This window comes from Neophocaena asiaeorientalis, unplaced genomic scaffold (genome assembly GCF_003031525.2).
Source record: "Neophocaena asiaeorientalis asiaeorientalis breed wild unplaced genomic scaffold, Neophocaena_asiaeorientalis_V1.1 scaffold79, whole genome shotgun sequence".
NCBI lineage: Eukaryota > Metazoa > Chordata > Mammalia > Artiodactyla > Phocoenidae > Neophocaena > Neophocaena asiaeorientalis.
This window is the reverse complement of record NW_020175402.1, coordinates 5,123,732-5,139,896: the sequence shown is the minus strand read 5'-3', so window position 1 is coordinate 5,139,896 and position 16,165 is coordinate 5,123,732. Positions and strand designations below refer to the sequence as shown.

Here is a 16,165-nt window from a genome sequence, read left to right as displayed (position 1 = left end):
TGATGGCGGGGTGGGGGGGCGGGCATACACCAGGAGCTCCAAATCATCCACACTGACTTCTCCAAACTCCCAAAGCAGGAATATGGGGAAGTGGGAATGGTTTTGGGGGGGTGGGGAGGGGCCAAAGAAAAAGCCCCTCCTTCTCCCACCCTGTGCCGGAATAGAAAATACACCTTCCCCCAGCTCCACAGACCAGTTCCCACCTCTTATCTGGAGAGCCAGGTGGGTCACAGGACCCACCTTTCTCCTTTGGGAGCTGTGGGGTTTTTTTTGTTTTTTGTTTTCCTGCTGGGTTGAGGTGGGCCTAGGACCCAACTGTGCTAAGCAGCACTCCCTAGAGCTGACGTTCCCTCCACCAAGGCACAGCTCACAGCTCCCCTGCACGAGGCCAGAGCAGGCCCAACATGGGAGCTATCCTCCTGACCCTCCTCCTACAGCGCTCAGAGGAAGCATCCGGTCCTTGGAGCGGCCATGCTCAGACCAGGAGCAAGCAGCTCAGCCAGGGTGGGGGCAGGCAGGAGACAGAGTGCTTCAATGGCACGGCCTGCGTCAGAACGGGTGGCTGTGACGAAGGAGCAGGCGCTGTTTGGAAAGCCAATTACTGCCTGCAAGGTGGCCCTCAGAGCTCCTGGAGAGAGCCAGACCAGAGAGCAGCCAGGTGCCAGAGGGTGACCGCTCCCACTGCATCCAGGAGCAGATGGCAGCCCTGGGGAGACTGGCCCGGGACAGAATGTGACATTCTGGGGGTCACTGGCAGGCATGTGGGGCTGGGGAGAGAGCAGACTGGCCCCAGGGCTCACCCATCCAGACTTACTGCCAGATCAATCTCCCTGAAAAGACAGCCCTCAGCACAGCCCTCTCCTGCTCAAAACTCTTCAGAAGCTGCCCATGGTCCACTGAATCAAGGCCAAAACGCCACCGCTCTGCATTCCAAGTCCTTCGCAGGCTGGCCCCAGGCTACCTCACAGACTCATCTCCTGCCAGTCCCAGCCCGAACCCTCTGCTCCAGCCAAATGGATTTGTTGTTCTGCAAACAAGCTCTTCAGTCAGCCCCCCACCCCCATGCCTTTGTTCACACCATTTCATCTCCCTGGGAATGTCCTTCCCCCACAGTCCCCTCCTCCTTGCGTCTCCCTCTAAGCCTGCTGACACTGAAAGCCCATTCAGACATCACATCTTCCTGGTGCTTCCCTGATCCCCAGTTAAAGTGACCTAACTTTTTCTGATGCCCACAGCACTTCACCTGATCATTCAAAGACTTACTGCTTCCTGCCTCTTTGGTGATGAAGCATGTCCACATCTTTATCCCCTGTCCAGAGACTGAGCACTCCGGAGCACAAGAACTCAGAGTGACAGAACTTTGTGTCCCTAGTTCTTGGTGCATAGTAGGAATTCAGAGAACATGGTGAGGGTACCCACGGATTGGGAAATCATCAGTCTCTCTTAGCAAGAATGCAGGAATGAGACAGCTCTTAGCCTAGAGCCTGATTGAACACCACTGCATTCTACCCACCTGCTGGGAAAGAGGGGCAACACACCTCAGGATGGCCCCAAAGCTGTTGTCTCCTGGGGTTGGCTGCCATCTGAGCCCTTGGCAAGCTCCTGATGCCTGAGCTAAGGCCCGTGGGGGCAGCATCGTTCCGAACCCCCATCCACCACCCTGCCGACTTGGGTGGGTTTCTTAAGCTTCCCTCTCTGGCCTGACTAGTTGCAGCCAGACGATGGCACACCAGCTGGCCTGTCTGTCTGGGCAGAGCCAAGGGATGCCAGACGGAGCAGAAATGGCTGTGGGCCCAGCTTTGTCCATCTCCCGTCCTGGCCCTGGCTGGGGGATGGGGTCTGCCTGCCCGCCTGCCTGCCTGCTGGTGCTGCAGGCAGAAGGGCCGGGGGCCCTGGTGGTCTCCAAAGATAAAGGGTTCTTCAGGAGATGGACCTACTACTCCCTTACCACCAGCCACTACAACTCAGCAAGACCCACAGACAGCTTTGGATGTCTAGGATCTTGTTTGTGTTTGGTCCAAACGGTCCAAGAGCATAGGAAAGCAAGCCCCAAGGTCAAGGAGCTGCAGAATCATTTCAAACAGATACCAACTGAATTCAAACAGATACCAACTGAATTCACCAAATGCCTCATTTCCATCTAGCAAGATTCTACTGCTCCTTCAAAGTCCAATTCAAGGCGCAATTCTCCAAGAGTGGGGATTAACCATTCTCCCAATTCCTACTTCCAGTGGTCACAGCACTTCCTAACAAAGCACCATGTTGAAGCTACTTGTGAACACGTTCCACTTAACTGTGAGCTTTCTTGGTGTTTGAGGCTTCCTGACTAATGAGTCAGGCACTTGCCCACCACTAACCCGGAGGTGGGGAGGAGAAGCCTGGGCCTAAGAAGCCCTAAGAGGCAGCAGGATGTCACTGCTACCTTCCATGGATGCCTCAGCAGGTCGTTCCCATCAGGCCCACTCACCACTTGCGCTTCATGTAGGCAGCAGCTCGGTTCCCGTAGAGCATGGCGTTGTGAGGGGCCCTCTGCACGGCCTTGCTGTAAAGCTGGATGGCCTGGGTCCACTGCTGGCAGGCAAAAGCCTCATTGGCTTGCTGTTTCACACGCTCCAGGTATGGGGGCAGCTCTACCTGGGGGCTGTGAGGGAACAGAGCCAAGTCAGGCCAACCAAGGAAGGCCAGAGGAGCCTCTCAGGAAGTCTGTAGCCCTGCCTGAAGGCCACTCAGGTTTTCCCGGTCCCTGGGATCTGCACTGTCATCTAAAAGAGGGTACCACTCCTATCCTTGGCCTGGGTTATTGTGATAGGTAATGGTCACAATTCCAGATGCTCTGAGCCAGTGGGGGGGGGGGAAAAAAAACAAACAGGGAGAAATGAAGCTGTCCTGGACAGGTTTAATGGAATTCTTAATCAAACTCCTGGGCATGAAAGTAGCTGACACCTACAGCCTCCATGCTGAGCCGAACCTCGTTACCATCCAAGTGCCTCTCGTGGATCTCTCTATAGATAATTACGTTTCTCTCAAGGGCTAGAGGATCTGGGCACGTCTGTATCCAAAGCCCAGCACAGGGCCTGGAAGTGAACAGAGGCTAGAAGATGCTATGAATGGAGAAAATATAATGGGGGAGGACCGTCTGTGTGGGACCCCTTTATAGGAGGGAGCCCAGTGCTAAGATGAGCTAGCCCCTGGGTCCTGGCGCCAGCTACTGGTATCAAGGGACCAGAGCTTCAGATTGAGCATGACTGGAGTCCTACCAGGAAGAAGTGGCACTGGGACCACTAGCCACAGTCCAGAAGCCTCTTTGCCCCAGTCCCCTGACTCTGGGGTGTATGCCTGGGTGGGGGTCAGGAGGAAGGTTTACAGGACATGCCCTCCCTCCAGTCCAGTGGGGTGTAACTGGGGCTGGGAAGGTTGGGAAAGTCAGGCTGGCCTCACCTGACATGTCCTCTACTCTCTGGCAGCCGGAAGCCGTTGCTGTGAAGGTGCAGGCCATTGGACACACCGTTGGACACACCATTGGTGGACATCTTGCCATTCTGAACTTCTGGGAGGGGGTGGGCAGAAAGGAACAGCAACAGCTTAGGAGGAGGTTCTTATTTCTCCTCAGCAGCCCTCCAGCTTCCACCACAGGGTCTGATGGTTCCATTGTGGGGCTATCCCCCCAAGGTAGGTCTATTCCCAGAAAGCAGGCAAGGACATAAAGAAAAGCCTGTGCGCCCTCTGCTGGCTGAAGCGGGACACAACTTCAACTTGGCATTAGCTGGGGGTGGGGATGGAGTGGGGGGTGAGGAGGTGCCTAAGCAACTGTAGGCCCCAGGAGGAAATCAATGAGGAGACTGGTCCAGGACGAGAAGGGAAAGACAATTACTTCAGGCCCTCAAGAGCCAAGCCACGGAAAGAACCTGCTTTTTCGGAGGGAAGTGAAAAGGGCTGGGACGCAAACCCCTTTGACAGACCTGACCTAATATTACCTTCCTTCTTACTGTACAGTGTTATTTCAGAGAATCTACTCCTTTTGCAGGATCACAGCCAGCACAAGGTAAGTGGCAGGCTTCTCAGCAGAGGCGCTGTACACTCATGCTCCCCAGCAGAGATGCCCTAAAGGATACCGGAAGGGAGAACTTACCCCCTGAGGAGTGGCATTTTCTAGGCAAGAGGAAGGTGTACGGCCGCTGCTTGTAAGTCAGGTCAAACAAATAGACCTAGAGTGCAGGGGTCAAGAAAAGAATGGACACTGTGAGGCAAGAATGTGGCTGGACTGTGAGCGAGGCCTGGGTGGCTCCCAGGAACACAGCTGAGTGCTGAGCAGGGAACCATCCAGTGAGGGAGGAGGGGTGTTTCCACGGAGCAAACCTCAGGCAGGAAAATCTCGCCAGTTCCTGGCCCTTAGGGCGGATGGCCTGAAATACTGTCATTACTTCGAATCACATGTTTATTAGGTCGACAAGGTCCTCAGAGGTCTCATGTTATAGATGGGAAAACTGAAGGCTCAGAGCAGAGAAGCAATTTGCCCAAAGTAACACTGCTAGTTACTTCCCTCAGTAAATATTAGCGATTATTACTTACTATTTATTGAATTCTTACTTTGCTCCAGGACCTCTGCTAAGTGTTTTATATGGCTTTTTTTCATTTCATCCTAGAACCGCCCCCCCGCCCCCATGAAAAGGTACTATTATCATCACCCCCTGAACGGATGAAGAAATGTAGGCTCAGAGTTTAATTAATTTATCCAGGGCCATAAAAGCAGCAGGTGGCACAGTCAGGACCCAAAACCGAGTCTGTCTGGCTCCGAACCACTCTGCTAGACTGCCTCGCCACTCATCTTTATGCTACCTTTAATTAAGCCAGGTGACAGCTAAGCAACCTGAAGCCAGAGCCCTCTTCTGAACTCAAGGGCTCACCTAGTCTCCATCCCATTTCTCTTGTATCACACCTTGACTTTAAATGTCATCAACGGTTTCACTTGCCATGTCGCTCCCATCAGCCTAGGATGGATCATATTTCACGTTTGTTTCCCTCGCGTTCATGATAATGCTACCCCCAGAGTAAGTACTCAGTGACTTTGTAGAGTAAATGAATTTTTGCAAGGCTTACTAAATATCCTGACTGAGAGATTGTAAACAGAAGGGTTAGCAACCTGCCGTTATCAAAGAACACTTCCCAAAGCTGGCCCCAAACTGCAGCCTGGCTGCATGCTCTGAGCCCCAGGATTTCCTCCTAGGAAAATAGAAGATGAGGAAACCAAGGTTCAGGAAAATGAAGAGAGTTGTTCAAAGTCACAGTACACAGCTAGTAAACAAAAGGCCAGCATCTGAAGATAAGTCTGTCAGTTCTAAACCTTACACTCAAGGCCAGGGCACCTCTCTGGGAATTCCAAAGATGCCATGGCACCTCCACATTTCACAGTAACGTCATTTACAATGAGGCTTCTTGTCTGTCTCATGGTAGGGGATGTGGGGTACACAGCCCTGGCTGCTGGATGTGAGGGTGGGAGGGGGAAGGGCAGAGCCACGTTGGGCTGCCGTCCATACCTGCTCTCCTCCCATGTTGACCAGCAGCTCCGTGCCATTGGGGCTGAAGGTCACATAGGTGGCGACCAGCACTCTCAGACGGTTGTTGTAGTCGGGCAGCTTCACTGGCAGGTGACCTGCAGGGGACAGCCCTGTTACCCCAGTGTGAGGCTTCCAATCCCTCCCAATGTTGAGCCCTTACTCTATGAACTGGGCCAACTGTGTTATATGCTTTATCTCATTGAGTCATTACAACCCCATTTTACAGAAGAGAAATTAAGACTCCTCAAGGGTAAGTAATTTACCAAAGGTTATATGATAGCTGGTCACTGACAGTCATCAAAGCCCAGGTCTGTCTGATTCTAAACCCCTTGCTCTTGGTCACCATGCCATGCCGCCTCCTTGCACTGCCCCACAGACAATCAGCACCCTGCCAAGAGTTTAGGGCCAGAGTTGGGCTGAGCCCTACCTGCTACGTAATACTGGGCTGCACCATCCGGAAGGGGCTTCTGCCGGTCACAGAAGGTGTGCACACCTGCTGAAGGGCTCTGCTTCATGCTCTTTCTGGTGGGAAGGCAAACCATATAGGTTATAAGGCCTAACAGTACTCCTGGCTAGACCATACCACACTTCCTGGAGAAAAACCCAAGTGTATACCCTGGAGAGATACAGGAGGAGGTACCTTTCTTCCTTATCTCAGCACTGCCAAAGGTCCACCAACTAGACAGCTGTGGACACATATATTATAGTGCTTTATAAGTAGGTCCCGCCTACTTGTCTTGGTTCATGGCCACCCTATTACTCCCATTTTACAGATGAGGAAGCTAAAAGCTCAAGGCCCGCCCTAAGTCATGCAGTGTGTGCAGAGCAATAGTGGTCACCCAAATCCACAAATGAAAGTAATGCAGGCCGGAAGTTTCTGCACTTGTCCCAGGAGTCCACTGAAAACCCAGGCTGGCGGAGCCGCTCAGGTCTGGGACTTCTGTGGAGATTCTGAGTATATTCTACTTTTGTTTAAAAAAAAAAAGAATAAAGTAGAATTATATGTACAAATAAAGGAATTACATGTATAAGATTATAACTCTGTACACACACTCATAGTGAAAGAACAAGCAGAAAATACCATATACAGTGATTTCTTTCAGGTAATGGAGTATGGGTAATTTCTTTAATATACTTTTCATATTTTCCAAAATAAGCATGGATTAAATTTTTTAAAAAAGAATCACAAAATTACAAAAACCCACCGCAGGGCTTCCCTGGTGGCACAGTGGTTAAGAATCTGCCTGCCAATGCAGGGGACATGGGTTGGAGCCCTGGTCTGGGAAGATCCCACATGCCACGAAGCAACTAAGCCCGTGCGCCACAACTACTGAGCCTGTGCTCTAGAGCCCGCGAGCCGCAACTACTGAGCCCGCATGCCTAGAGCCTGTGCTCCGCAACAAGAGAAGCCACCGCAATAAGCCCGTGTGCCGCAACGAAGAGTAGCCCCCGCTCGTCACAACTAGAGAAAGCCCACATGCAGCAACGAAGACCCAATGCAGCCACAAATAAATAAATAAAATAGATACATTAAAGAAATAAAAAATGTAAAAAAAAAAGCAAAAACAACCCACCTCAAAAAGAAGAGGGCATGGCAATGAGGGAAAGGGGCAGCAGGTTCCAGGTTCCCTTGCCCACAGGAGGCCGCGCTATTCATACCTGTGGTTATGGATCATGCGAATGTCATAGAGCCTCACAAAGGGCCCGCTGGCCCCCACTGCCAGGCAGTTGTTGTCCTGGGGGTTGACGGTGAGGCACTTGGCCTCTACCAGCTGGCCACAGTACTCTGTCAGGTCAATCAGCACCTCCGAGTGTTTGCTGTTCTCCCGAAGGTCATACTGGCTGTGAGAGAGGACACAGGGGGTTGGGGGTTGTGTCCGTGGGTGGAAGGCAGGGGAGAAGCCAAGGCCCAAATGCAAAGGAATTGGGAGTGGCTTTGAACCTATTTGTAAATAATAAGAATGTCAAAAACTACTCCCATTTCTTGAGTGCCCACTGTGTGCCAGGCACTTGTAGTCGGCTTCACACACATTCTGTTTTATTCTAACATAACTCTTTAAGGTAGATACTACTAACCCCCCCCTTTTTTTTTTAACAGATATCAATATTATTGTTACTAAGTACTATTACTACTGACTACTAACAGTTAGTGAGAAATTGCTTTGTGTCCAGTATTGTTCCCAAGTGTTATACATGTATTATCTAATTAAATTCTCACACCATCCCTAGGTACCACTAGAAGTTCAAAGAAGCTAAATAACTTGCCTGGACGACACTGCAGTAAGTGCAGCGCTGAGATAGTGCAGAGCTGGAAAGACTGCATTTTAACCCCTCTGCTCTGATCCTTGATTAAGAATAATTCTATTCTTAACCTAGTTTCTTGCAGGAGATGAAAGAAGTATAGAGGTGACAGAAAAGAAAATCTGGAGATCATCTAAGAGCTACCTAGAAACAGCAACTGCCAGGACAAGCCCAAGTCCCATCCGGGTGGTAAAGGTCAGGCCAAAACATCCACCCAGCGTCAGCACACTCCTACTGGGGAACGGCTTTGATGCTGGGACACAGGCACATGCAGAGAATGGTGAGGGCATCATTCATGTGCTCACCCACCTCCACCTAAACATCTCCAATAATTTCTTCATTGTTCACTTATCTTTCTAAGCCATCCTCACCAGATTGCTCTTCCTAAAATATTGTTTTTGTTGCATCACTTTCTTGCTCAAAAAATTGCAGAGATTCCTCAATACTTTTAGCATGAGTTTACTTCTATCAAACTACTCAGTCTGGTTTTCAAGACATGATTTCATATACCTCTCCAACCTTGCTACTCAGTTTTCTAAGTGTGGGTCAGTTACAGCCTCAGAACTGTGTCCTGTATGTGGCACGTTTACCCATGCCTTCACAGACTGCTCAAGCTGGGGAGTCCACTCTGCTTTTCCTTGCCCATCCAAATCCTGTCTATTCTGGAAGGCCAGCTTGTGTTCACCTTCTGCTAGGACTCCTCCCCTGGCTGTGCCTGCCCCTAAGTGCTTAGGCTCCTGCCCCATGCCCTAGGTGCTTAGCCCCTACCTGCTGCCCTGGCACAGTCTAGTCAGTCAGGGTCAACCAGCGCAACAGAGAGTTGGACCCGCCGCCGACCAAGTGCATTGTGTCTGCTAAGTACTGTGGCTAAAGGTTTACGGGCACTATCTCAACTTTAATGCTCAGGCCGACAAAAGAGATATTATGATAATTCCCATTTTATAGATGAGGAAACTGAGGTCCGGGGGGTGAAGTGATTTGCCCCAGACACTGAGTGACAGAGGGAGGACTTGACTTGATCTGAGTTCTAGTTCATGTATGACTTAGACACCCCTCTTCCTCTGTAACAGGGAAGAGGGCACAAAGTCCCATAGCATCTCAAGGAAGGATATTAAAGCAGATTGTGGAGATAAGGAAAAAGTTCTAAGGTTATATGTGAAGAAAGGAGCTAAAGAAAGGCAATGAGACCATTTTAAGAAGAAGGGAAGTAGGGGCAAAGGTGTGACGATATAGGCCAGTGAAAAGGGGGAGAGTCCACTTAACCACTTCTGGCTGGCTATCCCCCTCCCAGGAATATGCCCATTGAGCGACTGTTCAAGGGAAATGTATCAAGTGCCTCTATGTGCCAGGTATTATGCTGGGCTCTAGGAACACAACCAAGGACAAGAAAGACATGGACAAGACAGACAAAATGCTGAGGGAGTTTACTACTCAGTGAGGGACACAGACAAAAAAGTAAACCATCAAGTAAATAAAATAAAAGAACTATAGAGGGTGATTAGAGTTATAGAGGATACAATTAGGGCACGGAGACAAAGAACAATGGTGGGGGATCTATTTTAGATAGGATGGTCAGAGAAGGTGCTTCTCGGGAGGTGACTCTTAAGCTGTCTCCTTAGGGTAAGAAAGAGTTGAGAAAGAGCTGGGACTGAGAAAACCAGTTAGAGGGAACAGCAAGTATGAAAGCCCAGAGGAGGCAGATGGTGCATCTGAGATGGTGAGAAAGCCAGTGGGCTTGAATGTTGCTCAGGAGAGGGTAAGAAGTGGGGAAGGTGAAGAATAGGGTAAGTAAATCAGTGGAGTTTGTTCACTGATAACTGTGCTGGGCAGACAAATGAGGCTGTAAGTCTGTTGGAGGGAAGGAGCCAGGCCTGTGGAAGGAAGCAGTAGGGTAGATAGGATGGGGGAACCGACATGGAGTGGGAGCCGGGGAGGCACGGGCCCCACTCCCTGCCTCAGGCCCTCACCGGATAAGCCCATCCTCAGCAGCGCTCCAGAATGTGTTGGGCCACATGGGCGCCGTGGCGATGCGTTTCACCCGGTTTGTGTGGTCTCCAAACATGTGGATCGTCTCCTTTACTGTCAGGTCGTGGACATGCACCTTGGAGTCAGCTGCCCCTGTGATCAAGATGCGGTCCCCAGCGTGAGGCAGGAACTGCTTGGGAGAGATTGAAGAAGAGGTTGGCAGGTGGTGGGGCTAGGCCACGGAAGGAGACTAGCCTGGATGTAGCACCTTTTTCCCCTCTCCATATCAGATAAGAAAACGAGCCCATCCAAGACAATCCACCAAGAAAACTTTGGATCTCGAGCATCAGCCTGTAGGCCTAGAGGTCAAAATCAGGATGTACACCTTTATTTTGCCAGAGTGGTCCTGACCTATGCCAAGCTGGACTACCTAAGGAACTCTCTTCCTCTGATTCTTCCCCAGGTAAGAGCTGAATGGATGATAATCATAGCTGTTACCACTTACTAAGCATTTACCATGTGCTAGACATTGAGCAGGTAATTTATCTTATTAATACTTACAATAACCCCATTAAAAATTGAGGTTTGGTACTAGCATTCAGGAGGACTGTCAATTCAAACTCAAGTCTGTCTGACTCCTATATGCCTCATGATGGCTATTTAATAACCTGGGGGTTAAGTAATAAATTAGTCTTGAAATGAAAAGGACTTTCAGTGTTATAAGGGAGTGGGTGTTTTAAATTGGTTCCCATATTTCTGGAGAACAATCTGGCAATAGGTAAGAAACATAAAAACTATTTCTATCTTTTGACCTAAAACTTCCACTTCTGAGAAATAATTCTAAAAGAAAAAAGGGACCTATGCAGAAATGCTCCAAGTAGCACTCCTTATAATGGCAAATGCTGGAAATGGCTCAAAAGTCAGAACTTGGGGAAGGGCTGAGCATCAAAAGAATACATCTTTATGTGGCCATTATTCAAAAGGACAACCCCATCATTCTGATGAAGTTGAGAACAAAATATTCCAGATCACATATGGCAAGGTCAAAATAGCCACAAACATAATTTTGATTAATAATTTTTAAAACATATACAGTTCTATCACCTAGTGTTGAGGAAGAAAAATATTCGGGTGTGGTGTTAGTTGAGTTATTCTCTTCTTTCTTAAGTTTGAAAGATTGAATTATCTTTTTTTCTTAGTTGAAAAGTTTCTCCCAGCCCACAACAAGGCTGAATGGGTGCTGGGGTCTGGGGGTGGTGAGGGAGAGGGTGTTGACATTTTCCTGCATTTAAGTAGCTAAAGCCCCACTTGACTTTAACAATTCACTCTTTTCACATGCACTTCTCTAATAGCTCACCAGCATAAGGGCTAGATGAAACAGATGGAATTTGATCATTTTTAGGAACAACTAGTAGTCTTTAATCCTGGCTGGAGACAACATATACCCCACGCGCAATAGAAATAAACAGGAGAACCCTTGGGAAGAGCTTGTGGCCACTGCCATACTCGTTCCACACTATAGACGCCACCAGGGGGAGCTCGTGGGTTAAATAAATAGATCTGTGGTGTTTTATCACCAGAAGAGAGAGGAACCCTTTTCTATACCTTTTTATAACAGAAGAGGAGGCTGAGAGTCTGTGAATATAAGTGCCTTGCCCAAGGTCTTACTATTAGGGAGTATCAAGGTCATTGTCCAATTCTGGTCTCTGAACTCAACATTTTGTGTTCTATGATGCCAAACTGATAGCTTAGGTCCCTTCCCCAGATCTGACCCCACAGATTTAAACTGGACCTAACACTTTTCAGGGGAGGAAAGCAGTCTCTGTTCATCATGCAAGAGGTGAATCAGCATTGTTCTGTCTCTCAAATCACAGAAATTCATCTAGGATTGGCCCCTGGAACAGGAGATGAGAATCATCGAGCTTAGGAAAGCAGCTCTGATTAGTGAAATAAGTTGGTTTTGAGCTCTTGAATCTATCTTCTTCTTCAGGTATCTTGTAATTCATCTTGATATTAATTAGGAAAACATTTCTTAGATTAGTGAGGCTTTCCAAAGGACAGCCTCACTCTCACATACATCCATTACAGAATTTCAGAGCTGGAAAGACTTAAAGGCCATTTCCTTCAGCCTTCAACCTAGCAGATGAAAGTGCCCAGTGAGGAATACCTCAGTGTTAGGACATTTACTACATCCTCAGAAGGCCCATTTTACCTTTTTCAAATATCTCTAAGCATTAGACAATCCTTTCCTTCATCAGGCCTACACTGGCTTCTGAAAACTTAACAGTCACTACTCCTAGGTCTGTTCTCTGGGACCGAGAGGCACAAGTTTCATGTCACTTCCACGTAACAGGTCTTCAGAGGTCTGAAGTCCTTTAAGTCCCCTGCCTCCCCTCTTCTCAGCTCAACTCCCCTCGACCAACAATCAGAGACTCATTTCCTATGAAAAGTAGAACAGCTAAAATCACCTGTGACAGGTGCTTTTTAAATCAATCATCTCATTGAACTGTAATATCAGCGCTGTGGATTGCTACTTCCTTTTTTAGTTAAATTATTTATTTACTCATTTATTCATTAACGTGGGGGATTTTCCTTAGCTACTTCCTTTTTACAGATGGGTAAACAGGCCCAGAGGGGTCAGCTGATTTTCCCAGTTCACACAGCTTCCAAGGAGCAGATGAGGGAGTCAAACACAGGTCTGCCTGCTACTGAAGTTCATGCTCAGAACCATACCTCCCATCATCACCACTCACATAAGTATAAATTTATTTGGAGCTGGCCTCTTGGCTCTAAAAGAAGAAGCAGAGCATGGAAAAGAGACGGAATTTCAGGAATCACCAGCAGATGCTCAGATCACAAAGATGTCTGTGACCCCAGGGTATACATGGGACACACACATGCAAACACAACCATGTGCACAGCCCAGTCACACCATTCACTTGCTTTGTGGCTTATCCTGCTCACCTTGACAGAAAAGATATTTGCAGTGTGTCCTGTGTGCATGGAAAGCAGCTTCTTATGGTGCAGCGGGTCCCACACAATCGTGTGCTGGTCATCAGAACCAGAGGCCAGCAAGCTGCAAGTAGAGAGAAAGAACAGTTCTGACCTCTCCTCAAGTTCCTGCCCCCACTTCCTCTATCCCATGTTTCCCAGTTGATAAGGACTTAGGCTACACAGAACTTGAAGAACAGTAGATGTCACAGAATATAAGGTTATCTTGTAAACAGTGATTGATTCTCTTCTATTTTGTCCTGAGAATTTCTCATCATTCCTTAAATGCAATAGCTTATCAAAAAAACAGGGTTTGGAAGGTCATTCAACTTTCCATCTATCTGGGATTCATTGTTTAACTGTGTATTGATAATGATGAACTAAACTTAAGTACATAGCACAGAGCAGCAGTCTCCACTCTTGGGTCCACTCTTTTCCTTAGATCTACAAAGAGGAAGGAAAGTCCCCTTCTCCCAACCTCCCCATACCATTCTCCAGCACCCCCTAGGTGTCGGAGCTCATACTTACTCTCCTTTCTCATTCCACTCCAGACAGTTGACACATCCTGAGTGACCCTGGGGGAGCAAATGGAGAGGGACAAGAAGAGAGTCAATTAGAGGTTCTCCTGGATCACTCAACATCAGGAAGTGGAAGTGAACAGGTAAAACAGCCTTTCCGTCATCAGTGTTTTCCAGGCGTATGTGAGCGACCAGGATTGATTTAAACTGCCTGGCATTTTACAATATATAAAGTACCTTCATATTCATGATCTCACTTGATACTGAACCCCTCTGAGCCATAAAGGGCAGATTTCATTGATCCTATTTTGCAGAAAAGTAAACTGAAGTTCAGATAGTAGTAGTAGAAGTTATATCCAAACAAATTTCTGCTCCTACCCCTAGAGGGGACATGTCAACAGTCCCTTCAAGGGACACCCCCTCAGCCACAGAAAATCCGGCAGAGGAGCAACTGACTGAAAGGCAGCCGATTAGCTAGAAGGCTGATCTTCCATTCATTTGGCACATATTTAATTCATCGAGCACTTACTGCATGCCAGGTACTGTTCAGATGCTGGGGGCAGAGCAGTATACAAAATAAATCTTATATTTAGATCTTCTGCAGCTTATTTCCAAGTAGGTGGAGCCTGGTATAGTGAGGTAAGTTAAGCTTGGGGATTTGAATTGAGAGACATGGAGAAGTGAGGCAGTTAATGACAGATGCTGAAGTTGAAAGCATGTGCGGAGAGAAGTCATGGCAAAGCTAGAATTAAGAGGAAACAGAATCCATGGAAAGCAGAAGGTATGAAGTGGCAGAAACAAGTCTTACATGGGAGAAGGAGAGAACAAGTCACTTCCATTCCTACACTCTGTTCTTTCTTTCCCTCACCCTCCCTCATTCCTAATGGCACCTTGATTTTCATTTCATTATCTGCCCAGCCCAAATCAGACCATGTGTAAGTTCACTGTCCTTTCCACAGTGATAGGTTCAGGAACTTAGATCTAAGCCAAATTGGACACGGCATTCACTTGGACACAGGTACTGGCTCAGAAATGAGCCTGTGACCCCAATCGGATGCAAGGGGACCAGTTGCTGGGAGTGTGTGGAAAAGGAGTTTTCTCATTTTCAGGAGAGAGTCTATGAAAGGGATGCCTTTCTTTCTCTGGATGCTGGGTGTCCTAATGTGACTCCTGGACTTGTGACCACGAGGGTAGCCAGCCTGAGAGTGAAATAAACAGAGAGAGGAAAGCCCAGCCAAGGGAATCACAGAAATATGGAGCCAAAGTGACCAGAGCAACCAACCCTGATGCCTACCCTACTCCTGGGCTTCCAGTCAGGAGCCAGTCTGCTCATTAGTGTTTAAGGTCACTTGAGTTGGGCTGTTACCTGTGGCCCAGAGCATCCTGATTAACTCATTCTTCAGGTCGCAGTTTATCAGCACTTCCCTCAAGATGCCTCTCCCACCCTGTAAATCTGGGAAGGAGGCACATCCTTCCTGTGGGCTCCTACTGTCACACTGTATTATGGCTCTGTGTCGACATGGCTATTTTGCTTCACCACACTGAGCTGCAGGGAAGTGGCCTCTGTGTACTGTGTTCACTATATCCTCTAGGCCAGGTACAGTGCCTGGCACATATCTGCTGCATAATGAACAAGTGAGTCCAGGGGGACTAGTGGGAACAATCAAGAGACATGAACAAATCTAATTCCCTGACTCTCTAGGCAGAAGAGGCTTTTCCTCTGCCTTCTCCTTCCTTCTTACCCGTTGTCCCATAAAGATTCTCATTTGAGTTGATCCTCATTTCTTTCTGGGTTCTGCACTTAAATACATTATTGACACATTCACTCTGTTCAAACTTGCCAGACCACTTACTGACCTGAGGCTTCTCACTTTCCCACAGCACTTGGTGGACACCCCACACATGACTCTGGTCACTCTTTCTGGATCAGAATCATTTCTGTCCTCACCCCTCTCATTTTCCTACCAGGCTTTAAATTACTTGTGCCCAGGGCTCAAGTCTTCAGTTTGCAACTTCCCAGAGTACCAAGGGCCTTGAATGAGCGCCACTTACTGAGGGTTTACAAAGAGCGAGGCATAGTACCTTGCACTTGTGGTAGGGAGAACAACGGCCCTCCTACAAACGTCCATGTCCTGATCCTCTGGAACCCATGAATATGTTATGGTAGGTGGCAAAAGGGACTTTGCAGATATGATTAAGGTTAAAATCCTCGAGGTGGGAAATTAGCCTAGATTATCCAGGTGAGCCCAATATAATCACACGAGTCCTTAAAATCAGTGAACGTTGGGACTTCCCTGGCATCCCAGTGGTTAAGACTTCGCCTTCCAATGCAGGGGGTGCAGGTTTGATCCTTGGTCAGGGAGCTAAGATCCCACATACCTCGGGGCCAAAAAACCAAAACATAAAACAGAAGCAATATTGTAACAAATTCAATAAAGACTTTAAAAATGGTCCACATCAAAAAAAAAAAAAAAATCAGTGAACCTCTCCTGGCTGCAGAGAGTAGAGAGAGGTAGGTGTGAAAGGGACTTGACCTGCTATTGCCAGTTCTGAAGATGGAAGAAGGGGGTCACGAGCGAAGAAATACAGCAATCTCTAGAAAGCGGGAATTGCAAGAAAACGGATTCTACTCTATAGCCTCCAGAAGGAGAATAGCCCTGTCAAGACTTTAGCCTGGTGAGACCCATGTCAGACTTCCAATCTACAGAACTGTAAGATAATAAAATTGTGTTGCTTTAAGCCACTAACTTTGTGGTAATTTGTTGTGGTAGCAATAGAAAACTAATACAGCATTCTACATCCATTATCTTAAGAAACAGGTATCGATTCACAGAA

General features: G+C 48.0%; 1 protein-coding gene across 2 annotated transcripts in view; it reads right to left on the bottom strand.

Moving 5' to 3' along the window:
* WDTC1 (WD and tetratricopeptide repeats 1) overlaps nucleotides 1-16,165 on the bottom strand; it is a 68,656-nt gene that overhangs the window by 7,354 nt on the left and 45,137 nt on the right. Inside the window, exons 4-12 of one of the 2 annotated variants that reach the window (XM_024766757.1) lie at nucleotides 13,341-13,387; nucleotides 12,786-12,897; nucleotides 9,824-10,011; nucleotides 7,215-7,397; nucleotides 5,983-6,077; nucleotides 5,535-5,650; nucleotides 4,130-4,205; nucleotides 3,439-3,544; nucleotides 2,468-2,641 (exon numbers count right to left, since the gene is read on the bottom strand). In XM_024766757.1, the coding sequence (XP_024622525.1) occupies nucleotides 2,468-2,641; nucleotides 3,439-3,544; nucleotides 4,130-4,205; nucleotides 5,535-5,650; nucleotides 5,983-6,077; nucleotides 7,215-7,397; nucleotides 9,824-10,011; nucleotides 12,786-12,897; nucleotides 13,341-13,387 (1,097 nt within the window). Of the gene's footprint in view, nucleotides 1-2,467; nucleotides 2,642-3,438; nucleotides 3,548-4,129; nucleotides 4,206-5,534; nucleotides 5,651-5,982; nucleotides 6,078-7,214; nucleotides 7,398-9,823; nucleotides 10,012-12,785; nucleotides 12,898-13,340; nucleotides 13,388-16,165 lie in introns of both variants that reach the window. The other variant, XM_024766756.1, reaches the window with a different exon arrangement.